Genomic DNA, 27,383 nt, shown 5'->3' with positions numbered 1-27,383 from the left:
GTTCTCATGACTGTATAATTCAGGTATTCTTCAACAGCAAAAGTTATGCCTGCTTCTAACTGCTGTTGCATTAAAATTGCACAATTTAAATTGTAAGTAGGGACATGAAATTTTACGATGTCTATGAATACATTTATAGATGCAATGGTGGATGCGATGAATAAAACAGTTGTAGTGCTTATGAAATGCATCTAGTCCATTATTAGTATGCCTTGCAGTTGATGGAGTTTCACTCGATACCGCTTGGCGGAAGCAAAGCAATGTCATCAGCATATGTGGATAACACATAATCAGCAAAAGCTTCTACTTTCTTATCGTTTTGGCATATCTATCTTTCAGTTACCATTATTATGGTCGGTAAATATATACATACAGGTAAAATGGTCCAATTGAATTCCGTAAATTGGCGCAATTGATACTCCCTAAAAAAATAATATTTGGCGTAAATGATGCATCTTTGAAAATAGCAATTGACGCAAAAGGATTGCTGCCCCTGATTTACCATCCGTTCAGTAGCCTGTGCTTTGGTGTCATTTGAATGTTACATTAAGATTACTTTCAATGTGTATACTAAAGTTAAGGTTGCAATTTCCCTAATTTATTATTGTTGCTGTTCAGTCAAGTCTTGTTAGCCCATCTTGTTCTCACGAATGTATTTGACTTTCTTGTCTTTTGGTTTCGAGCGTATCTGTTGAAGTATTACCTTAGAAACACGCGTCGTGTGCCTTTCGAGGACGTGCACTGACAAACCGTGTTTCTGATGTTTTTGTACCTAACATTGATAAATTCATATAAAGGTGAAATCGCCTTTTCAAAATTTGCTGAGGTGAATTCTATAAAATTTCTTTTTTCTTATATCTAACCAATCAATTTTCTTCTATTTTATTACTTGTCATGGTGTCACGCTTAAATGGCAATATATTCAGGTGTAATATCTAATTTAAAAGGTTTTTATGAAAGTCATTATTCTGAAGAAGAAAATACTTTCGTCCCATAAAAATGAGGAAATGGAAATTGAAGTTTCAACCTTTCTTTATTAAAATAAAACATTTTAAAAGTATGACTTGGAGAAAAGGTAACAACACACAACGCTTTCCAAACAAACAGACGGTAGAAAGGAAAAGGCCAAACATATAAATATACTAATCATTATTAGCATACTCTATAACAAAAAATAAAAATTCAGTCCATGGCGCGCGGAAGTAGACAGTATTATTTTTTAGGGGTTGACAGGATACACATAATCATCGTAGTTTCAACTTCAAGGCTCTTATGCAAGCAATAATCGATGATTAAATTCAGGTGTTTTTTGGTTTCCACTTTACATAGGGCTTTACCTCTGAACTTATTTCTTTGTGCAGAATTCTGAATCTACGTTTTCACCTTTATCATTGTTAGGAGAACCTGTTTCGGACGATTCCATACACTATTATATTTTAGGGTTTTTTAGGTTCAGAGTCGAGTTAATGTATATTATTTAGTGTTGTTTGCGAGAAATAAATAAATTTTCTGACAAAGTAACTAAATTCAAAACCATTATATCAAGTTGACATTTATATTTTATTTTACTGTGTAAATTGATCCGAATATGAACGACAACATAGACCTAAATATGGTATATCCCTTTAATAACATCACATTTGCGCGGGGAAGTCTTCCATTGACCATTGCAATTAAAGTGTTTCTGGATTGTAATTTGCTGTCATCTAATTTGTTCTCCTACAGTCATTGAGTAGAACAATATCAACATTTGACGTCGGGTTTGTACACATTTAGACAGTCTCGAGTCAGCGAGCCTGTAGTTCAGTGGTTGTCGTTGGTTCATGTCTGTCATATTTCATTTATTTGTTTTTCTAAATTTGTTTTGTTATGAACTAGGCTGTTAGTTTTGTTTCGTAATTTTCGTGTCGGGGCCTTTTATACAGCCCACTATACGGGTTTTCGTGTCTGGGCCTTTTTCAGCCGACTATACGTTAGGGTTTTTCTCATTTTTGAAGGCCGTACGGTTGCCTATAATTGCTTACACCCATCTCATTTGAACTTTGGTGGAAAGTTATCTCATTCTGAAATAGATGTATGAAGTTAGATATGCAGCATTCTCCGAACTTCAAACAACCAACTACAACTGATCTACCGTAAAACTGTTGAACAGAACTATATATATTTGATCTCATTCCACAGGTTGGGAACAACCCCTCAAATGAGGAATAACCCCTAAATGTAATGACTATCCCTTTTATGAGGGGTAGAATTCGAATGATAAAAAATGCATATTTTTAAAAACCACTTTGAAATACAAAAGTGCAAATGTTTATATTGTTTGCAGAAACTTTGTCCAAAGAACAATACATCTATCTGGTATTATATTGACAAAACATGTCCATATAAAAATAAGGAGATGTGGTATGATTGCCAATGAGACAACTATCTACCAAAGTTCAAATGAAGTGGATGTAAGCAATTATAGGCAACCGTACGGCCTTCAACAATGAGAAAAAACCATACCGTATGGTCGGCTCTAAAAGGCCCCGACATGAAAAATATGATACAGTTCAATTGAGAAAACTAACAGCCTAATTTATAACAAAAAAGTTTACGAAAAACAAATATGACCGACACGAACCAACGACAACCACTGAACTACAGACTCCTGACTTGGGACAGGCACATACAGAATGTGGCGGGGTTAAACATGTTTGTTAGCGCGCAACCCTCCCCCTAACCTGGGACAGTGGTGTAACAGTACAACATAAGAACAAACTATAAAAATCCCAGTTGAAAAAGGCTTAACTCATCAGATGGATACAAATAGAAATATATCTAACAAAAACACAAAGTGGACGTGGACGGGTACTTATACATCCCAAAAACAAAAAGACACTAATAATATTCTAAGTAAATATACATAATTTTGCTAACTTCAACCACTAAGAAGACTATTCCCAAATGTCGTCATGATAAGCCAATACAAAATATCCCCGATAATTATATAAATATATGATTTTGAATTGTTTGAATGCGACACGACATTTGTTACATAAAAATGCAAGTGTCTCGAAGAGGATTAGTCAGATAAAACATTATTTGTCAATGTAAGGGCCGTGGGCTCTTTTCACAAAAAAACTTACGATAAAAATGTATCGTAAGTTATACTGAAATGTTCATGACTTACACGAGTACTTTTTCTCGTAAGATTTTTTGTGACCATGTGGGATATATTATTTGAAGTACAAACCCTGAAAATACCCATATAAAATAAGATAAGAAGAATTTTATTCACGAAATTAGTACCAAAGGAGGGTATATAACACATACAAACGATATGATTAGAAAAATTCGCAGACCATATATATATATACAGAAAAGAAACAACAATAATATAGACATTTATCGTGAATGTCCAAAGAGGTTGTCAGACATATTTAAAATATTTCACTTCATTGATTGAACGCTGATGTTTTGAAAATAAAATAAAAAATTATTAATTATAACGGTTTTCGGATAGTAATTTCTTCCAGATTTAATCAATTTTCACATGTCTTATAGAAGGTATATCCATTAACTTATACATGTATATATATATATAGTGTCCGTTTTTGATTCAGAAGTTTTTACGTTCGGATTGGAAATTACTTGTACCGCATGAATTTATATGTAGATTTAGGTTTTAACCTTTCAAAAAATTTTCTACACTATAGAGTTTAAATAGTTTTCGAAAATCAATTCAACGTATTAAATATATTACAATTTAGGTGTCATTTGGTAAACTATATTAAAACTGTTATGCTTCGCATGATATCCGTATTGAGAACAAGGAAAGCCAAACTTAAAAAAATAACTAAATTGAAATTTGATTTATAAATCACTGTGTTCGTAAATGACAACATTGCAATCAAATAATTCTAATGCAGATATACAAAAAGAGCCATAGCATTGCTATTTCAAAGAACCTACCCCATAAACCTTAAAATCTCATTGCTAGTCACAGTTATGTCAAAGTGGTTGCTGTCATTTGTATTTTAATTATGCCTTTTACCTGGATAACTGTTACTATTATTGTTATTATTATTATTCGGGGATTTGTCTTTGATGGTCTCTGTTAAAAGAATTCCTACCTTTTTTAGACACGGGGTGATTTAGTGCATGACAAACTATGTTGACATCTAGAAGACTTTTGGTTTTTTTGTGTCATTCTATAACGGTCTCATTAATTGACGCGATATTACTATTAGTCTCAGCATTGACACATAACCACATCTCCATTTATTGAAAATTCTAACTTGTTGTTAATAAACGTGGAATAACCTTTGGCGGTTAGACCGAAAACATTTACCAATCTGCAACAACTGTTTACTTACCTATCCGGAGCACATCAGTTCGCCTCAAGTTTTTGGTGGGGTCTATTTAAGAAGAGACATGACCGATGACGTGATCGAAGTCGTCAATCGATCCCTTATAGAAATGATTATCGATAGATGATAATTTATACCCATTTTGCGTTTTTTCTATTATTTTGACAACTGTAATATTTAGATAGAAGCAGTTATCACCGATCTAAAAATATTAGCAAGATAAGATCTAAAAAACATTTCTCTGGTATTCTAAACATAAGAATGACAGCATGACAAGATCTACAAATGTATAATGTACAAACAGTATGTTAAGTAAGCAACCAGTTCGTTATTCAATATCCAACCGGCCACCAGTATAATAGTAGTCTCAGCTTTAATCTATAATAGAACTGTGGTTTTTTGTTTGGCATGTTTTTCCTACCGGGATTCTTTCCTCAATGTGTCAAACCAATTATTCAATCAAACTAAATGTTTGATGGTGAAAATTTGCTTTGAAAGCTATCTCTGCCATATTGGTTGTAAGGCAGGATTCATCCAGTATGATTCAGAAAGTATACTATGTGTTATTCATCTGCCCTCATACTTTACGGTATGGGGTTACTCATTGTTGACGACCGTACGGTATCCTGCAGTTTCCGAAGAGAAGATTTTTGAAAACGTGTAAGTAGGAAAATTTACATTGACCCTGATTTGTAGGCGAGCTTATATGTTTATAAATACTGAATAAGTTTCGGTGAGACGGCAAATAATAAAGAAGCTCCCAACTGGACAACACCAAAAGATCGATGTAGGATAAAACCTTAATTCACATAGTTTGGGTGGGGAGGGGATAATCTGGTTGACAGTTGTATCCTTCATAGATGTTTCGGGCTATTAACAAAATATGTATCAAAGTTCGGTCCTTAATGAGTTTTGACCTTTCATGATATTCAGATTATCGGGTGAGGTGTCTCATGCTATGTACGTCGTTTGAACCCTTCAATTTGTAACTTTCGATAACAGTGAAAAATAATGCAGATCAACACAGATTTGTCTTGATTAATGACAAAAACTGATACTGAATAATCTTTTTTTAAACTCATATAGTACGTGTTGGTACTGAAGAAAAATGTGATATTCAATGAAGGATCTAGAATTAACAAGTGAAACTGAGAGCTACTGCTCAGTGATGATACCCCCGCCCAAATATTTCAGTAAACAGGAAGTTGTTGAGTGATGAATCTGAAAAAGCATCACACGGTATAGCTGACTTATATAAACCCTGAAACCAAATTTTAGAAATCCTTGTATTGTAGTTCCTGAGAAAAATGTGACGAAATTTTCAACTTGGCTATCATGTGTAAAATGATACAAGTGTTCGGTAAACAGGAAGTTGTTGAGTGATGAATCTGAAAACGCATCACACGGTATGGCTGTTTTACATAAACCCTGAAACCAAATTTCAGAAATCCTTGTATTGTAGTTCCTGAGAAAGATGCGACGAAAAATATTCATGGGACGGACTGACAGATGAATGGACTGACGGATGGACTGACGGATGGACAGACAGAGGTAAAACAGTATACCCCCACTTTTTTAAAGCGGGGGTATAAAAATACAGAGATTACTCATTATGTATTTTGCCATGGCAGTAGGCACAATTGCACTGACCATTCAATTATCACCAATTTACAATACCTTAGAAAGATACGTATTTATTTTGAACATGCCAACTCTATACCCAAACGCATAGTATGCAAGTAGAAAAAACCGAATCCACGCTGACCTGTAGTGTATGAAAAAAAAGAAATTCACTGTGCTATTTTTGATGAAGCGAAATTATTTCCTTTCGTGTATACCCAAAATCAATACTCACAGAAAACACCATACATTGTTTTATAAAATACAAAACCCATTATATTGCATGCTGAAATGCATTTAAAACCTATTCTCGTCGCATATGCCTTTACCGTTCCTTGGGTATTTTTTAAATTAAGTTAAGAAGAGGAGGGGGTGTCAAGGAAAAAAACAATATGAATTATTTTTTTTTTAAATTCTACATTGAACTTTCGATGTGGTCCCTTGCCCCATAGACAAAAAAATGCATCTTGGAGAATTCGATTAAAACATGATTGACAGAACACATTTTAGAATTTTTTATCAAGAATTGTTTTTCTAATGTCACTTTTAAACAACTTATGATAAATCAACATAAAATATTTAACAATTTAGCACGACCCATGTTAACAAAATAATACTTTTACAATTCCTATTTTTGACGTATTTGCATCTTTTAGATACTTGCTATTAAAAATTAAACATAATAAAAAGAAAGATTTGTTTATAAATCTCAACATCTTGGAAATAACCATCCAACACTGTTTTTAGCAATTTCAGTACAATAGATAATGTTAAACACGAAAACGGACTGATAGTGTCATGATCCATCCCCAGTTCTTGCCTTTCTCCTTTCTACTGTAGCATGAGATATCTTCCTCCTATCACTAACTTGTCCCAACAACGCAAAGAAATCAATAAAGGCTGTGGTAATATTCAAATGCCATCCAAACTCACTAGTAGCATAGTCATGTGGGAATGTATGGTGATAATTGTGAAATCCCTCTCCTACAGCACAAAATGCCACACCTCTATTTTGTGCTGGGTTTATGTTTTTATCATAAGGTCGATTTCCCCACATGTGGGCAGCACTATTGACTAACCACGTGGCGTTTAATGTCAGCACGTATCGGAGTATACTGGATATAAAGAATGCATTAATTAGAGATTCTCCCCAGAAGTAATACGGTACTACAGTAGGTACTATGAAACACATTATAACAATACTCAGTCTGTAATACCTGCAAATGAAAATAAAAGATATCAATGGTAATTTATCACATTTATAAAATAGCAATGCTAAAATGTACATTTGCAAATGAAACAAAACATTAGTATTGCAAAGAATATACTTGAAGATATATTATACTTAGTACATCTTGACGTTAGATATACTTGGTGTATAAAGACTGCTAGCTTTGGACTAAAACTGTTTTTGTGTAGTTGACCAGTAACAGCGTTTACTACAATTCAAATTCTTTTAAGTTGGATAGAATGCCCAGAGTACACAACCGTAACTGTATTTATGATGATTTGCATAAATAGTGAACCAGTTTATTTTACCTACCACTGCAACACTGGAAACTAAATACACACAGATTAGTCTACACTTGTATAGTGTTTGTGTCCCAGTGCAAAGGAAATGTATCCGACTCCGTTATGTAGACCATCAGTTATACAAAAAATCATCATATTTGCCATATCTCTACAGCAGTCACCCCTGATAGCCTAGTGTCAGAATGTTCTGCTACTTGGCACTTTATATTTCCAATGTCTTTTCGATGGGTAACAATCTGTTCTATCACCCTCTCAGATATGTGTTATTTAATTTATTATACTGAATGTTCTGTTATTGCTGTCTATTAAATTTCAAATTCAAAGTAATAAACTATGATGTCTTGAACATAACAACCATCCGTATTTAATAAAGCGCACACTTGGTCAAGCGTTTCCGTGAAGGGTAATATAGTATTTGCCATATGAAGTATATAAATAACACATAGCTGAGAGGGTGATAGAGCAGATTGTGACCCCGAGAAAACATTGTTGACCGCGGCGAAACCAAGGTTGACAATGTGTTTTCGAAGGGTAACAATCTGCTCTATCACCCTTTCAGCTATGTGTTATTTACTTTATTATACTGAATATTTTTTATTACTGTCTGTTAAATTTCAAATTCAAAGTAATAAACTATGACGTCTTGTACATAACAATCATCCCTATTTAGTAAAGCGCACAAATGATCAAGCGTCTCCGTGAAGGGTAATAGAGTATTAGCCATGGGATAGAGTAAATTGTCTCCCTCGTATTAACCAATCAGAATCCCGCATTTTGACGAAGTATATTAAAGTAAATTGTCTCCCTCGTATTAACCAAGTATAATAATGTAGAATGTCCCGTTTTTGTTTTACCTATTTCGGATGTTGACGCTAAACACCTTCAATTCTTTGACTTTGTCAAATGTTTGAGCATTTAATTCTGACGTGTTTTCATTTGCATACATTAATGAAATACCTATTGTTCATTATAATTATACAATAAAAAAAATACAGACAAACAACTAGTAACATTAAACGATATGATAAATAGGAACTATTTGAAAAACTCCAACAGCAACTGATTAAAACACAACAGTTGTACTAACCTTCGCTGTATCATAACTACTTTGTCAGCGTAGAGATCTGACAGATCTAACAGCTTGCCTTTCCTGGCTACATCTGGGTGTTTTCTAACTAATATCCATCCAATATGAGCAAAGAAGAAACCTCGTCTTGCATTATGTGGGTCAGCATCTGTTTCAGAAAACTTATGATGAACTCGATGGTCACGAGTCCACTCCAAAATGTCGGTCTAATAAATGTAATTAGTTTATAAATTTTATTTCAAACCTCAATATTTTGAAAGAAATCATAACTGTTTACAATCTTACTTTTATCTACTTAATGGGGCAAACAAAATATAGAAATATGAAAAAAACTTTAATCAACTTCTGTACAAACCACGGATGTGTTACAATCATCGTAAAATACGTTTTTTGTTTATGATTTATCACTGAATGCAGCGTATAACCGGATTTTACATGTTTACTATATGAATAACTAATGAAGCAGGAACTGTTTACCCTTCCGGAGCTCACCTCCCTTTTTACTGTGATCGTATTGCTCAATCTTATAAAGCATAGGTTTGTGAACGGCCGTTACAGCATTAAGGATGTTCGCTACTCTGTTTCAAAATAACAAGCTTTCTAAAAGAATGTTGTAAATAGATAGTATATAAATAAAGGAACTAAAAAAGCAGAAAAAAATTAAGGGTCCATGTGCTTATTTTCGAGATATACGCCTTTGGAAATTAGGCGGGAAATAATTCTCTCTAGACTTTTCATACATTTAGCATTGGCACCCTTTTTCTTTTAAAATTTATGAAAAAATAACAAGGATTTTATAGCATTTCCAAATATGGCTTTTTAAACTATGTGTAATAATATTATGAAAAAAATAGGGGTTAGTGGGGAAAATTTTTTAATGGCACTACATCGATAAAACCAGAGGATTCCGAATATCTGGCAAAAATTCAAAAACAAGAGGAGCGAACATCCTTAAACGAAGATTACATAGCTAACTTTACGATTATCAAATAGTTGCTTGAAGCAAAAACAAGACGAATCACCTTAAAATAACCAATAAGGCCAGAGGGCAACTTCGTAACATTTCGAAGTTACAAGTAACCAAGGATTTGTATACAAATCCTTGAAGTAACGTACTTGACGATTTTTATACTATTATAGTTTAGTTGCCATGGTTTTATCTTTTCGACTTATGAGTTTTGATTGTATCTTTTGGTATCTTCTGCCTCTTTTTAATACGATGTTTAAAAAAAAATAACAATATTGAACAATAATAAGATTTTCGTACAAAATTACCTGAAGTGCTGCAGAGTTCATTATTGCAAGCAAGATACGTAAAGGAGTCTTTGCCTTATAAGATCTATGTGACCATAGGCGATGTGCCCCAGCTGTTATCCCTACGCCTGAGAATATGTAGTAAAATATTGCTGAAATTTAAAAAAAAATAAGTTAAAACAGATAGGTCATAAACGACATCAGTAATTCCTATAGTTATATCGTTCGCTAGACATTTAGTGTAATATTCGATATGTCCATGCTTTAAGTAGGTTATAAAACTATGTAATAACAAGTGAAATCATGCTTTTCGTTTTTTTTTAATTAAATACTCCTAAAGGCATTGTTGTATTAATTGTGTTATTGAGAGCACGAACAGTCATGGATGTTGCGTTTAATTCAAAATGTGACCTAACAAGGACGATTTATTCCAGAAGGATACAAAGTTAGGTATATAAGTACCAAAAGGTTACCAATTCTTTCCCCAGAGCAGCAAAAATATACCGAAAAACTCTTTTGGGAACATCCACTCAAAACAATTGAACAGGGGTTCCCTGACCTTGCCAATCAGTCAGATGTGGATGCTCATGACAAATATTATTGCTAAATGCATTAAAAACCACCTTTTTTCAAAAGTTACTATTTTTAGTAAAAGACCCTGAACTTTGACTAAGTGACTCCAGAATCGATAGGATCCTTCCCCTTCTCTATATCTGTAATTTGAACAAGTTTCATTTCACTCCCCGGAAACTTATTTTACCAAAAGTTTCCTCTATGTTGTGTCATCTGTACTATTATTTGTCTGTTTGTCTTTTTATTTTTGGCCATGGCGTTTTCAGTTTGTTTTCGATCTATGAGTTTGACTGTCCCTCTGGTATCTTTTGTCCCTCTTTTATAGTAACAAACCTGATATTTGACCTGTCGAATCGATAGACGTCTATCTTCCATCTAATTTGGTTATATAAGTTTCATTCAAATCAAGCAAGGTTAATTTAAGTTCTAATCCAAAAACCCTTTTTTTCGAACATATTCTATAGACAAACTGATGTACAAAGCGATGACTATATGCTTCCAAACTTTTTCGGGGAGCATAAAGCAATCAGTTTAAGTTTAATCACAAAATCAAATTGATGGAATCTTTATGGAACTTAAATGTTCTGTAATTAAAAAAAATATGTTTTATTTTAATTCATGTGAATATGTGGTATATTAAATACCTGAATTCGTGTCAACGCCATTTGTTGTGCATTTATCAACGGCAACTGAACAGCATTCTAGATGTTTTTGCCTATGTACAAATATTCGACATAATTCCAAAAAATCTAATATGACCATTCATGATCATGACTAATACATACATGTATTATCTATGCGCTATTTACGCACTGTACACATTTCTTTTATTCTCGCTATGAATAAACTTTTGTTGGTTTTCAATATATATATAGAGTTCTACAATTTCAGAGTAAAATCAGTATTATAGTCATATGATCTCGAATATATACTCATGACAGTGAAATACTGGTAAAATGTGTTATTATCTATAGAAATTACAAATTGAGAAATTTATTTCCGAGTATTGCAGGTTTTCATGGTGTTCAAAATCATAACATTAGCCAAAAACAAAACTATACTATACTTACTCCATAGCCATGTTAAAGGATGAGACCAAGGTATTCTAATCAAACCATATAAAGCTGCTAGATGAATACCAAGTAGGATAAATACATTTTGCCATACTATCTTTAAAGGTTGTTGCTTTTGTTGGTAGTTCTCTTCCGTTATAATTGGCGATACTTGATCCAAACCTAGACCGTCTCCATCATCTGAGCTGGGTATCACGTCTGTAATGGGATTTCTCGGTGCCATTCCTGATAAAACGACCATATTGTAAGTTCACATATGTATTTATAAGCCTGAGGTGTACATACTTTAAATATATATTATGAAGACTGGATGACGTCGCAAATGTCAGTTTGTTTTTTTTTCCGTCCGTCATATAATCAAGTTTTAAATCTAAGTCTTTGTTTCCAGAGACAGAGTGAACATTCCTCTAGCAAGATACTACCAATCTGTTTGCTTGTATTTACTGGATATTTTAATTTAGATTTGATTCTGAAGTTAAAATTGTTACTCCCAGACACAAAGGGACAAGAGCCTTATTTCATTCATGTTATTCAAATGACTTAAACATTTTTGCATGCGAGACTCGAATTTCATACAGGATGACTGGGGGAGGAAATTGTAGTTTTAACAACAATGAACTTTCACATTCTTTAATATAGCCTACATATAAAACCTTGAGAAGTATATGTATTTTCAAAATCCGTTTTACCATAAGAAACATGAGATTAGGTAGAACCAAAACGCCTTCTCGTCTTGTTTTTTTAAGAAATGGCTGGGGCCAGGGATGTGTCCCAAGAAAGTCCAAACAATAGCCGTAAATTATTGTAGTTGTTCACATCAATTGTCCTTAATATGGTCATTGGTGGATAGTTCGCTCTTTGGCAATGATATAACATCATAATTTACAAATGAGAAATGGCAATATTGTCCTTTTATATAAGATTTAAGCTACATCGGGTGTCTTTCTGGGCATCCATTCTGGGTATGTTGCAAAAATACTTTTTTTTTTAAATATTTTTCCAATTATCATTCAATATACAACAGAAACACCTGAAACTTGAAATTCAAATATTAAACTACAGAAAAATTAAGTGTTGTTAAGTTAATTTAAAAAAATTAGAAAAATCCTTTAAAAATCATAGGCAGATAATTATAATTTGATAGAGTAATTTGTGTTTTTGTGGAATTTTTCATGAAAATAAGGCCTGTGACCCTCTATTTTTATTTGATATTTCAGAAGTATTTATGAAAAGCAGTACTCTCATTGAATTTTAACCAATTCTATCGTTTAATGTGTCCTCAATAAGGAAAAAATTAAGTTTCCACCATATATATTGATCTAAGAAAATGTTTTGACTTCATAGACGGGGATATGATGCTGTATAAACTACTCATACACAAGATTGATGGCAAACTGCACAACTCTGTGAAAAGCTTTTATCAAAATTCTGAATCCTGTGTCCGAATAAATTGCAAACTTACAAGCTGGTTTAACTGTAAATCCGGAGTGAAACAGGGGGACAACTTATCACCGACACTTTTTTCAATATTTATCAATGATCTAGAAAAGGAATTGAACGATCTTAACATAGAAATAGATTAAGATAATAGGAAATTGACGGTTTTATTGTACGCGTATAACATAGCTATATTAGCAAAATCGGAATTGGACCTTCAATGTATGTTGGATAAACTTCACCAATGGTGTAAGCGGTGGCGAGTATTGATTAACACTGATTTGTTGAAATGTATTCATTTTAGAAATGGAAAATCCATTCAAACTGAGTTTAATTTCACCGTGGGTAGGAATCAGTTGGAAGTAGTTAACCAGTACAAGTACTTAGGTGTAACATTTAGCTACAACGGCAGTTTTTTGTCGAATGTGGAAATTTTTGCGAAAAGTGGCGGACGAGCACTTGGGAATATAATTGCTAAAATCCATAATATTGAAGACTTTGGATATAAATCATATGAAAAATTGTTTAACTCTTGTATTTTTCCTATACTTGATTATTCGTCTGGTGTATAGGGATACCGAAAATATCAGTCAATGGACAATATTAAGAACCGAGCTATTCGCTACTATTTAGGTGTACACAGATTTGCACCTATCCTTGCTATACACGGAGATATCGGTTGGATCCCGAGTCAGTATCGGCGTTGGATCAATATGGTGAGATACTGGAATAGACTTATTCGAGTTGACAGCAGTCGCATCATCAAAATAGCATTCAATATTGACTATGATCGTTGTAAAAGTAATTGGTGTAGTGAAGTTAAGGACATATTATACCAGCTTGAATTATGACATTTTTACGAATTGAAATCAGAGGTTGACTTGTAATTGGTTGAAACTAACATTTTTCGCTTTTATTCAGATATCTGGAGGAATTCCGTCCAAAAAATTGAAAACAACACGTTAAATAATTTCATGCGTCCGAAGCGCTTTTCTGGATTTACCTTCATCAGGAACGCTCAAAGCCAAACATTTGAAATCCGAGGGATGTATAAGTACCGAAACAGTTGAAGAGCTATATGACAAAAATACATAAAACAAATACTAGTAGCCAAATTCATCTAAGGTCAACTTTGCCTGAGGGAGTTGAAACCTTAGTTTCTTTATAATTTCAAAATTTATAAACGGACAATTTTAGAAAGGTTTGTTATAAATCATGTCAGTACCGAAGTACTGACTACTGAGCTGATGATACCCTCGGGGACTGAGAGTCCACCAGCAGAGGTATCGACCCAGTGATGTAAAAAATTGAAAACAACACGTTAAATAATTTCATGCGTCCGAAGCGCTTATCTGGATTTACCTTCATCAGGAACGCTCAAAGCCAAACATTTGAAATCCGAGGGATGTATAAGTACCGAAACAGTTGAAGAGCTAATATGACAAAAATACATAAAACAAATAGCCAAATTCATCTAAGGTCAACTTTGCCTGAGGGAGTTGAAACCTTAGTTTCTTTATAATTTCAAAATTTATAAACGGACTGTTTTAGAAAGGTTTGTTATAAATCATGTCAGTACCGAAGTACTGACTACTGAGCTGATGATACCCTCGGGGACTGATAGTCCACCAGCAGAGGTATCGACCCAGTGATGTAAAAAATTGAAAACAACTCGTTAAATAATTTCATGCGTCCGAAGCGCTTTTCTGGATTTACCTTCATCAGGAACGCTCAAAGCCAAACATTTGAAATCCGAGGGATGTATAGGTACCGAAATAGTTGAAGAGCTAATATGACAAAAATACATAAAACAAATAGCCAAATTCATCTAAGGTCAACTTTGCCTGAGGGAGTTGAAACCTAAGTTTCTTTATAATTTCAAAATTTATAAACGGACAATTTTAGAAAGGTTTGTTATAAATCATGTCAGTACCGAAGTACTGACTACTGAGCTGATGATACCCTCGGGGACTGATAGTCCACCAGCAGAGGTATCGACCCAGTGATGTAAAGAATTGAAAACAACACGTTAAATAATTTCATGCGTCCGAAGCGCTTTCAAAACGTTTCGAAACCTCGGACATATAGGAACTTTAAAACAGTCTTTGAAACTGAAAATTACGTTAATTTGAAGTTGAGTAAAATTGAGCGGTCACACTTAGCCAAATTTAAAAGTGGAATTTTACCATTAAGAGTGGAAACTGGAAGATGCTCGAACGAAAGTGTAGAAGAAAGACTATGCATATTTTGTAAAAATTAAGAAACAGAAACTGAGTTACATTTTATCTTTGATTGCCCTTTTATATATTGAATTTCGAATTAAGATTTTTGGTGAGCTTTTAACTGAGGAAAATTTCTCAGATTTGAATCATGCTGAAAAATTGAACTTTTTAATGACTTTCCACATAAGAAAATTAGCAAAATATATAGTTCGTGCATTTCATATAAGACGTCAGTTGCTGTATAATCCATAACATTTAAATTATTTATATATTTAATCTAATTATTTGAACATTTCCTTAACTTTTGAATTAATTGAGAAGTATTATATAAACATTTAGTCAGTGATATTGTATAAAGTTATTAAGTCTAATAGGTGACGTATAAGTCCAATGGGGCGGGTGTAACATTGACTATACAAGCTCTGTAATTGTGTTATATTTATTGATACATGTTCACAAGTCACTATAATAAACTAATTACTTACTTACTTACTTACTTATATAACCCATATGAAATAACTGTAATTTCGTTAATTTCAATGTGTTTTAACGAAAAAACAAGGTCCATGACCCCCAGTTTTTTTATATTGAAATTTGAAAGTACATTGACCCATTGCTTATCATTTTTTTGTCTGATTTTCGGAAATCCTTGGGATGGACAAAAAGACACACTAAACCAAAAACATAACCTTCTCCCCAATTCATTCAAAAAGGTTTTGTTGAGTATAAACACCCATCAACTTGCACATATGCCCCTATCAGCAATATAAAATACAATAATTTTATAAGTAATTTGTCAATGTGTTTGAAGAATGTTTTGGCGGAATTCATTTTCCTTATTTATATAACTTGTTGGCATTTGTACGTGTCAAAGTTTTTTCCCCAAAATGCAACAATACAATGTGAGTTCATTGTGTGTTAATAAGATGCTATCATATATAACGTAACAATCGATGTCTGACTTGCAAGCAAATATAATACTGCATACCCAGTTTTTCAATAGTCACTAAAATGGTACGAAATACACCATATTTTGTGATGTTACACGCAAAATTACAAATACTGTATATCTACGTAGTGCAAACGTGGTACACAGTACGTTGATGAGCAAGAACAGCCATTTAAAAAAGTATGAACGGTCATCGTAGTGAATATGAATAAAGTAAGATCTTCCTCCCAGTCGACATTTGATATCATCACCTGACCACACTTAAGCGGTTCTTAATCGATTGACTATTACCATCATAGAAAACTTCGTGCACTTTCCCGTAAACCTACATGTATGTCACAATGCTAATGTTATTACGTCACAGTAAGAACCGATTGTTCGATGACAGTGTCGTTTACGCCGATTGACCTCGGGTCAACCGCTGGAACTCATTCAGAAAAAACTCGATATTGGTGTATTGACGACACCGCTGCTTTGTCTATAGGGAGGAGAGAATCAATCGGGAAAGATTTTACATAAGAAAATTAAAAACGTTGGCAAAAATTGAATTAATGAAAAAGTTTAGTTCAAGTCGTGCAGTGCTAACAACGGCAGCTGGATGTGTTGTTTTATCGTGCAGTATTAACAACGCAGCTTGATGTGTTGTTTCATCTTGGATGTATACATGTGCAGTCTCGTCTTTTATAAATACTTAATTTGCGTGAACTTCCATATTTCAGAATTATAAAAGCGAGGTTCGGTTTTTAATTTGTATATGAAAATCAACATGTATTGATACGACTCCATTTTACATCATTTTGATGAAGTATGTATGTTCCCCGACATATAAATTGATATAGGGCTGACACCACACATTACATATACTACGTTTCAAATTTAAACGATCATCAATGTTAGATCTGCGGTAAGACATTTGTGTCCTCTCAGTTGCTCCAATGACACTGTGACATGTGGCAACTCATTGACCACTGTATCCAACCACCATGACCACTGAACCAACTATTCTATATAAAACATAGGTTTCGTTAATCGAGTGATGCGGCGTCCCTCGATGTCACCTTTAACACAGTAAACGATGTACTAGTATGTTGACATGGTTGGATATCTTGCAGATCAAATATTTGTGTCAGTTGTATGCAGTCACATCAATATGTTTGTTACACGTCTAAATATAAGACTTCTCTACTACTGACCTGTTTTTGAAGTCTTAATCTTTATAAGATACCAGTGTAGTCGTTTACTCTGTAATTTAACCGATTGTGTCCTAGTCCCGATTTTGACATTTTGACTGATGTAGATTCGCATGGCGGGGGGTGGATGCATAACCGGAGACGCTTACCCTGTCAACGCAAACAGTCACGCTCCTTTTAGAGTTTATGCGATTCCCGCAGTTTTTAGTTTTTGTTTGTTACCTTGATTTGTCTTTCTTTATCGATTTTGAGATTTAAACGTCTGTAATCTACTGTTGTCTTAATTCTCCATCTAATAACCAAGGGCGTGTTTTTTTATTCTTCGGTAGTGATCCAGAATTGGTCCATTTCTGGTTTTTGCATTGGGAAGATCTTCTGTCTCTTTTCTACCTCTTCCTTTTAAATAGGTAGATTAGACGACAGAGGCACATAACAAACATGGCGTCGTTTAGTCTAAATGACATTAATAAATTTATGCATACAGATATAAGAACTACACGGACAATGACAGTAAGGGGACGACTATTTGATATTTCGGGGAGGGGACAGGAGGATTTTTTGCGGATTTATTATTCATTTTAATCTGGCGCTAAGTATGGATATTTTTTTCAGCTCTTACCAGGCCAGCATATTCATATTCAAAATCCTCCTGTCCCCCACCACCCACCCCCCCCCCCCCCCCCCCCAAAAAAAAAATTCATATGGTTTTCCCCTTATTTAACACGAGTTTGAATTGACTGATTGTTGATTGCTTATTTTTATAACGTCCAGTGACAAATATTTCATGCATGTTCAGGAAAACACGAGGTATATGATATAAAAATAAGGAGATGTGGTATGATTGCCAATGAGGCAACTATCCACCGTAGTTCAAATGAAGTGGATGTAAGCAATTATAGGCAACCGTACGGCCTTCAACAATGACAAAACCCATACTGTATAGTCGGCTATAAAAATCCCCGACATGAAAAATGTGAAACAATTCTAACGAAAAGACTAACGACCTAATTATATATAACAAAACAATTTACAAAAAATCAAATATGAGTCGACAGACATGAACCAACGACAACCACTGAACTACAGGCTCCTGACTTAGGACAGGCACATAACGAATATGACAGGGTCAAACATGTTTGTGAGCGCTCAACCCTCCCCTAAACTGGGACAGTGGTGTAACAGTACAACATAAGAGAAAACTATTTAAATCATTTGCAATTGGATTAATTCAAAAGATCGCAACGAGACACAAAAAAGAAACTAACATTAAGACAATAGACACAAAGCACCTAAATAAGAGTATTTTCAGTTACTGAAAGCTTGTTCAAAGCCAATTACAACTAATAAATAAATCATGTTCTCCGAGTCTAAAGTATCAACCAGTACACAACCAACGGATTTAGTTATAAACAGTCTGAGAAAGCCATGACCTTGTATGCCTTGTATACATATACAATTAAGATTCTCGAAAAGTGGTGGTCCGAAGGTTTAGTCCGTAGATATTTTACAAGGACCGGCACAATTTTGGTACTTTGCAATAGAGATAATAGTTAGGACCAGCAGATTTTCATCAAGGACCACCAGGGAAAAAGATTTTGAGAACTCTGCGATGTCTTTTATTTAAAAAAATAATCAGTTTGCTTACTTTAAAAAATTGATAGACAAGATGTCCTTTTCGATCATATACCAGACAAACATTGACAAATTCTTGTACAGTTTAAGATTATTCCTGAAAATCAAATGGTATGAGCTTTAAGCCGGATTTGTTTAGCAAAATTAAGTCAGGAGAGCATACAAAATAAATGTCACGAACAAAGCGATTTCTTCCAACCAATTTTCTTTGTTTTACACTTATCACAGCAATGCCAAAACAGAGCTCGCAATATTACAGTCATTTCTACCGAATGAACTACCAACATAAAAATTAATGCTATATTCGACGGCAAATTGAATTTGTGTTTTATTGCTACTCCTACAGAATATCTCCAGAAGAGGTCCAGATTAATTTTTTTTTGGACTCTTCACCAGAAGACATTCTGGGGATGTACAAAAGAGACTAATAAAACACGCCCGCAGAGTTCATATTTATCATCCCGTGCGAGTAACAAAATTCCTTATATCTTGCAAAAACAATTCAATGTTGTTAACATTTTGATGTAACTTTAAAAAAAAAAGACCATTCTAATATAGCAATAGTTTGAAATAAATTATCGGTTTTAAATACTTAACACCGGGTATCTACCAAACTCACAATTAACAATTGATGGTTTTAAATTCAATATACGTTTTAAAAAGCTTATCTGAACATTCCAATGATATTAGCTTCGTGATGTTCCCAAATTTCACAACAGTAATATAACATGTGTGTCAAATACAAAAAAAAGTAAATCTCAAAGTTTCATGGATAACACGGTCTTCATGTATTTTACAAATACACTAAAAAAAAGTACTGTTCTAGCATGTGCAGCATTTTGAAATGATCTTTTCGACATCTGTAAAATAAAACATTTTCCAATATTTAGCACATCTTTATATATAAATTTGTTATGAATTTGTTAATACAAGGCATATTTTATTTACTTTTGTAAGCATAGATTCCGAAACGGATAATTTATTTCCCAATCAAAGTGCACATCACAACATGACACACAAACTAAACAGTAAACTCAAATAGCTTTTTTTAAGGTTATACAGTAGTTTATTATTTTTTTTTGAACACTTACTATGATACTATCTGTATTTCTATATGAAACAGATTGAACGAAAAAAATTTAAAACCATATTCAGATGGTTACAGCAATTTTGATAGTAACGGTTTGTACAACATAAAGTTTAAACTGAGAAGTTGAAAAATGACGATAACGATTCGACAAAATACGACTGCTGAAAGTATTTTTTTTTTGTTATTTTCAATATATCCTTGTTTTCTTCTTCTTTAAGGTTTAGTCCCTGTATATTGTTTTACTTAGCGGGGACAGTACCAGCTATATGGATACTTGAAATTGACAGACTTGAGAAATTTACAGAAATCAGTGCATCAGCAAATATAACAAATGCTCAAAACGAGGCACTATCTGCAATAAATGGGGTAGGTAAACAAATGCATTAAATAATTGCCGTAGTAATCACTTATGTATATAAAAAAAAACTTACTTCAGGATATAAAGACATTTAGAGAATTACTACATTTACTAGTCACAGTATTGATTATTTTCAAAAAATCATAAAAAGTACAAAAGGCATGCCGCGAAACAGTTAAACAACTTTCATATTTATTACTTGAACTATGACCATAAGTCAAATGTCGATGGCAATTAAAAAAAATACTAGGATTTAAATGTTCCTGAATGGATTTGTACGACAGACAAACGTCTACATAATACTCATCAGTCTCGCTTCAATCAAAATAGTAGAATGGTCAACTCAATTACGAAAACCAACAGTTGAATTGTTATGTCAATCGTCCTGAACATGCGTGAAATATTTGCCACTGGACGTTAAGCAACCAACAATCAACCGTCAACTCCGACAAAGGCCAGCTTTGCCTGGTGCTAAATAAAATTAATGTTTCTTTTATTCTGTTAACAGGTAACACTTCCAGTGAAACTTGACGCGGACACTTGGGTATCCGTGTTAGAACAGTCTATGTTATTTATATTCATTCTGGCAAGATGGATGTTGCCTAGAGGACGAATTACACGTGACCAGTTATCACAATTGCTATTTGTTTATATTGGATCAGCATCTGACGTCATGGAATTATTTGTTGTGTTTGAAGAACCTGAAATTAGGTCAGACTTATACCTAAGCTATGCTACACTAGGAGTCTGGTCATTGAGCTTGTTTCAGTTTTGTTTGATACTAACCTCAACCAGGGATATCGGTGGTAAAACATTTGCAAGGGAGACTGACCTGGAAAATGAGGTCCCAGAAAATACACCAATGGGTGAAGAAAAGGAAAAAATGCCAAGTTGCTGCGATAGAGTATTTGAAGTCGAAATTTGGAGCTTATGTATTTCTATGTTTTTACAAGATGGTCCGTTTTTAGTTGTCAGACTGTACTCAATAATTGTTAAGGGGGTATTGTCTTACGGAATACTTTTCTTTACGGCCAAAAATGTGCTTGTTCTTTGTTTACAGTTCTATCGCATAGTAGTGATATGTAAGAAAATAAACACTGTTGGCTCAGAGGAAGAAGACAAACCCACTCCTTTGAAAGCTAGAAAGTCAGTGGCGCCTGAAAAGAAAACATCAAAGCAATCACTAATATCAAATATTGGCTCCACCTCAACTAAAAACAGTTTTCTTGATCCATAGAAGATAGTCAACAAACATACTAACTAAAAACGATAATCTTGTTTTTAATACATACAGTACTGACTAACTAAATTATTGGCAAATAGTACCACACGGGATTACAGGCTAACACCCTGATGGTACCACATCTTATACATATCAATTTGATATTTTGATATTCAGACCGTGTGAACATTAAAGAAAACAAGCTTACATGACAAATTTGTGCTATTTTTGTTGGCGGTAAACTTTTAAAAAAAAACTTTTATATGTTCGAGGTCAAATAAAAAAAGCTGAAATATAAACACATTGTAAATGTCGATGAAAGATATCACAAGAATTTACTTTGAGACTTTATGATATACATACATAAACATTAGTTAATATATCTTGCCATGATCATTAGAAAAAATAGTGTCTTGTAATTTCTAAGTTTTGTTTTAAGATACACAGCACGTTACAATCGTAAAGATTTTTTATACGTATTTGCTTCTTGTGTCTTATTTTCTTATTTTCTCAATTTGAAGTTCAACAGTTTGACACCCCCCCATTTTTTACCAGCATTTTTTATTCGTAGCCGAGACTTATCATAATATATTTAGTTGAGTATGTTCAGATTTTATTTACTTGCAAATATATTTTTTTACTTTATAATCAATATTATCGACAATTTTCGATACAATGCTTTTTCAAGTATCGAAATCATCTACACTTTGCGTTTTTGTTTGAAATAGATATCGAGTATAAGCGACATTTTGATAAATGGTCACATTCAAATAGATGTATTCAAAGATGTGTACATAATATGTATATAGTGCTACAGAGATAGTTCGGACAAATGTTCCTGAAACTTAAAATATGTAGTAACAGAGTTCAAATTGGAGAGAAACTCCGGGATATTCTTGATATTAATTCCAGGAGGAAATAGAGTAAGTGATGGAACAGATTTATTTGACAGAACAATGATTTTATGCTATGACATGTTTTAATGATTTTTTATATACCTATATAAATCCGAATATCACATTTCCGTGAGAAAGACACAGTGTTCATTCGTTATTTGCTTAGTGGCAAATATTACATACCTGTATTTAGACATATCGTTCGTTTTATACATATTGCTTCATGAAATATTTGTGTTGGTATTTAGACACACTTGGTTTAATAATATGTACTTCAGTAAAGAAATTTCGAGAGAGAAAGAAAAATTAGACGACAAATGTTCGTAATAGCGCGCTTGTAAAAAAAAAAAGATGTACATATATTTGTTCGTTTATATTTTTCCTTTATGCATTTTGAAATATTATTTGTTACTAATTTATACATGCTGATACGGGAGTATCAGATAGGGAGCGACGGGATAATATGACCAGAAAATTGTTCGTTCAAAGTTCACTTTTAGGATTTGTATATTTTTATAATTCATGCTTTTTATTGTCATTCCGAGTCATCATTGGTTTTTAATAATTCAATAGCTCATTGTATGTTACACTATTCAAAAGTTACTTGTATTTAACACTTAACTATAATCCTTTCATTTGAATTAATTATCAAAGATTTATATCCGTGTCTATGATTAAAGATTGTGTAACAAAGAATATAGATAAATTAACACTAAGTGATAACTGCCGAAAGCCATTCTTCACAAACTTATACGAAACATGTTTTTAATCCGTAATCCCCGCTTTCGACAAAACGCGATTTATAATATTTGATAACAAGATATTTTGATTGGTTCCTTTTCCGCATGTCAATCAGTCTTTTGAAATTGTATTTTATATATGTTTTATGTTGTTATTCAGTTATGTTTTAATGTTTGAAAAAGATAGATGCGAAATAAATATGAAAACTTTCCAGCGACTTGGACTTTATCTGAGATACCGCTAGTTTCCCCCGAAACTAAATGATGTGACAGAGGTGACCAATAACCTGGTCATAGTATTTCCATGTACTGTGATAATAATCTTGTTAATTTTATTCGCTTTTTCACATATTTGAACAAGCATTGTTTATTTTTTTTTATTATCGTTATCATTCATAATGTAGTCCAAGTTTTTCGAATTATTTGTATGAAAAGACTTTAGTTCCTTAGAACATGACAACAAACATAACTCGTTCTGAAGTTATTTTAGCGGGTAAAAGTTATTACAACTTTTATTTGTGTCTTTCGATATGACAATTTACAAATTAGGACATATTGACACATTTTAGACCAAAATTACTAATAAGAAGTTAGTTACTTTTTTATTCATCCCTCTCTCTCTCTATATATAGATATATATAGTATATATAATATTATTTCATAAATCTTGAACTGACTCTAAGTATGAATCTTATAGTATGAGTTATTCCGTTTACTGAATTCATAATGTGAAAATTAAAAGTGCTAACAGTTACACGAAAACAGGTAAATCTGTGACATACTATGCATGGATAGTGCAATAGTAAATCTGTGACATACTATAATAGAAAAACAAAGGATATGGGGTATCCATCAATGACACAAAATCAGTATGCATGGATAGTGCAATAGGTACAAACCATTTGAATCGCTTTCCAATGCAATTAAAAACATCTCCTTGCTATAAAAAGACAAGTGTTTTCCAAAAATGTAATGCATTTGCTGTATAAATTGTATTTGTATATTGTTTTTTGTTTGTTATTGTGTTAATGTTGTTATTATACTGTCAAGTTTTTGACACTCTTTTACGAATCTTGTAAAATTGTGATCTTGTAGGCTAGTCGTTAAATTAAACAACTTTAACTTTTTTCCTCAATGTCTATAATTAGTCATACTTTATACCATTTTAAAGATTATACGCATTTACAACTACTTATATTAGTTATTACTATTTATTTTTGAACAACTGAAATACCATACACACACGAAGGAAAAAAAGGAACACACATATACAACAAACAAAAGCAAAAGCAAATCAATGTATAATATTTTTCTGGCGAAACTTAAAAAATTAATTCTAAATTCATCAAGAAAAAAAGCTTACAAAACGATAGCCAAACCAACATCGAAATAGTGTTGCGGATCCACACACATAAAGCACTAGTGCAAAAGCTACACGAACCCCTTTAATACAAAACAAGGGGTAGCTCAAGTATTTCGGATGGGTAAGCAGTTGTTGCATCATCAATTACACCCGTCTAGTTGCTCAAGGCATTTAAAACTAATGATAAATCGCAATTGGTGATATCAAAATGTAGGAAAATATATTTGGCATGATCACCAGGAGGACAGCTCTCCACCAAGAGAGCAAATGACGTAGAAGTTAGCAACTATAGGCCACCGTACGGCCTTCAACAATGCGCAAAACTCGAACCATATACAGCAAGCTAGAAACGGCTTCGAAACAATTCAATCGAGAAAGACTTTACTTGATTGTTTCTAGTGAAATATGAATGTGGTAATATGTGTCGCAGATCACAGTGTGTAACATATATTGGATGACGGTCAACCAAATCGTAACGACGTCTGTAAAAGTTTTGGGAGGTGAAATCAACTTTACCATTAAGAAACCTTGGTTCAATAGGTTCCTTGTAAGACGCAATCCCTGGATTATCATATCTACTGGAGGGATTTAGATTGTATATACTCTAACAGATATTTGGAATGTTTACTATCCACATCAAGTACATCATACAATAGGTAGTTTCTCAGTAACTCTGAAGCCCGGTTTCAATTCCTGAAAAAATAGAAATTAATAATCTGGAAACAATTTTTAGGAGCATTTGGCAGATCCAACAACATAACATAGTGTGTTACTTATCTTATTTAATACGGGTATACAGTAAAAAACATAATTGAAATTCCAAACGAACATTAAAAGAGACCTATGATTGTTCATGATTTTCTCTATAGTAAATGTATACGGAGCATTTCATACATAAAAAGGGTAGAAGGAATTATTAAAAAAAAAACCTAGACATCACAACAAACAACAACGAACAACACCAACATCCAACATCCAGTATCTCATAAAAACAAACGCACAAACAAAGGCAATGATCCAGATAGCCTGACATATTTGTTTGGTTTCCAAAATGAATTGTCAATATCTGATTCCCTTATTAAGCTCGTAGGTTGATTTGATGTGATTTACATACAAAATCGAGATTGTTTGAGTTTAGTATACAGTCACAACAACATATACTTATCATTGAGGTAGGACAGTTGGTTAGGGCTATTTTAGGTCTTTGGAGATAAATATAACGCGAGTGTTCCTAGACCCCTTAACCTATTTGTTAATTCTGATTTGTATGAAAGACCTCACAGTCTTAATCCATTTGGAAAGAGTTTTATTTCTTCTTTGCCTTTTACCCATTGTCTGTCGTAGTGTTATACTGTATTGTATGAATAGTAATTTAACAGTAAACAGATATATACGTATAAATACTGTGGCGTGGTATCAGTTCATGTTGGTATACCGCGGGGTTCAGGTCTACAACTGTGACAACTTTTTTGAAAATTTAACCGTATACTATACATAAAACAAAAAAGTTTGAACATGATTTTATACGAACGGTAATCAAGACTCAACAGAATTTTTAATTTGTTCTCAATTTCGTTTTATTAAATCAATCTACATTTCTGTCATTATGTGGTTAGATTTCAAACTCGATAAAAATTTATGATCTAACTTAAATGAAGACCACATCTATTAAGGATGTGAAAGTCATCTTAAAAACATATTTTATTGTATTTGTCATTGTTGCTATAAAAACTGTTGATAAACAATGTCTGTAGTAAACAGATTATTGGTGTTATGTTTGTACTTGTGCCTTTTTAAAATCTATTAGACTGTTATGAAACAGTTAAGTACTTGTTCCTCTAATGATTTTTATTGTATGTTTTTATGTACCTCTTGTTAGTGTATTAATCGAAATTAAAGGGGAAGGGTTGAGATCTACATACACCTAGTTTATAAATATATGCGCCTGTCCCGAGTCAGGAATCTCACCATGGTTATCTTTTGTCATATTTTGATGCTTTTGGTTTTTTTGTGTGGATAATTTAGGGTTTAAGGTAGATCTTGTATAGTGTCCGTTAAAAGTGTCCACAAATCTTTTCGACTCGGTTATATGGAATATTTTATAAACACCCATCAATTGTTGAAAAATGTATTTTTGTTATTTGTGTCGTTGAATTGAAATCTCAAGGACCCCACATTCCTTTTCATTTATACATATATGTAGGAAAAAAAGTATAAAAAATTTCTTTATTAACGAATCACCCCACAGAACGATTTAATATATAATCAAAATAATTGAACATCAAATAAGTAAGAAAGGTTTTTTTCCAAGAAATTTGCTCATGTAACATATTTTGAAGTAAACCGTTGTAAGAACTACTAACATACGTGACGTCATGGGTGCCACATGTAGAACAGGAACTACTTATCCTTTCGGACCACATGAGTTCACACCGGTTTCTAGTGGGGTTTGTGTTGCTCAGTCTTTAGTTTTCTGTGTAGTGTTTTGTCGACTTGTTTGTCTTTTCGCCGTTTTTCGTTTTATTTATCTCAGTTTTTCTTCGACTTTTGAGCTTTGAATGCCCCTTTGGTATTTCCAGCCTCTTATTTACAACACGCTACTAGCGAAAAAAAGTGCTTTAACATACGTAAATATTGACATTTTATATTTTGAAATTAATGGCCAAATCGCAGATTGAAGGTTCAAAGCATATCCCATGCCATTAAGCTTTGGTTTTAATGATATACCTATGTTTTGTCTAAACATTCACTCAAAAATTTAAAGGACAGTAGAATCAAAGTTATGGGATTGT

The 27,383-nt window shown here is 33.1% G+C and overlaps 2 protein-coding genes across 2 annotated transcripts in view; one reads left to right on the top strand and one right to left on the bottom strand.

Annotated features, from left to right (window-relative positions):
- LOC127708703 (transmembrane protein 26-like) overlaps window positions 1-24,420 on the top strand; it is a 43,559-nt gene extending 19,139 nt beyond the window's left edge. Inside the window, exons 2-3 of the mRNA XM_052213822.1 lie at window positions 20,231-20,378; window positions 20,879-24,420. Of these exons, the coding sequence (XP_052069782.1) occupies window positions 20,231-20,378; window positions 20,879-21,607 (877 nt within the window). The 3' untranslated portion in view covers window positions 21,608-24,420. The remainder of the gene's footprint in view (window positions 1-20,230; window positions 20,379-20,878) is intronic.
- Window positions 6,458-11,724, bottom strand: LOC127708710 (stearoyl-CoA desaturase 5-like). Its single transcript, XM_052213828.1, has 4 exons — window positions 11,490-11,724; window positions 9,868-9,998; window positions 8,593-8,798; window positions 6,458-7,189 (listed from the first exon to the last, which is right to left on the bottom strand). The coding sequence occupies exons 1-4, from the start codon at window positions 11,713-11,715 to the stop codon at window positions 6,769-6,771; spliced, it is 984 nt and encodes a 327-aa protein (XP_052069788.1). The 5' UTR covers window positions 11,716-11,724; the 3' UTR covers window positions 6,458-6,768.
- Window positions 24,421-27,383: the final 2,963 nt, after the last annotated feature.

The sequence above is a fragment of the Mytilus californianus genome, unplaced genomic scaffold (genome assembly GCF_021869535.1).
Source record: "Mytilus californianus isolate M0D057914Y unplaced genomic scaffold, xbMytCali1.0.p SCAF_7, whole genome shotgun sequence".
In the NCBI taxonomy this organism is placed as follows: Eukaryota; Metazoa; Mollusca; class Bivalvia; order Mytilida; family Mytilidae; genus Mytilus; species Mytilus californianus.
The sequence above is the reverse complement of the archived record's forward strand: the minus strand, read 5'-3'. Positions and strand labels throughout refer to the sequence as shown.

Excerpts from the sequence above, each read along its gene's own strand:
- LOC127708710 (XM_052213828.1), bottom strand. The coding sequence starts at position 11,715 with ATGGCACCGAGAAATCCCATTACAGACGTGATACCCAGCTCAGATGAT. Across the intron at positions 9,999-11,489 it reads TCCTTTAACATGGCTATGGA|CAATATTTTACTACATATTC; the intron begins GTAAGTATAGTA and ends TTTAAATTTCAG. Across the intron at positions 8,799-9,867 it reads TGAACTCTGCAGCACTTCAG|ACCGACATTTTGGAGTGGAC; the intron begins GTAATTTTGTAC and ends TACATTTATTAG.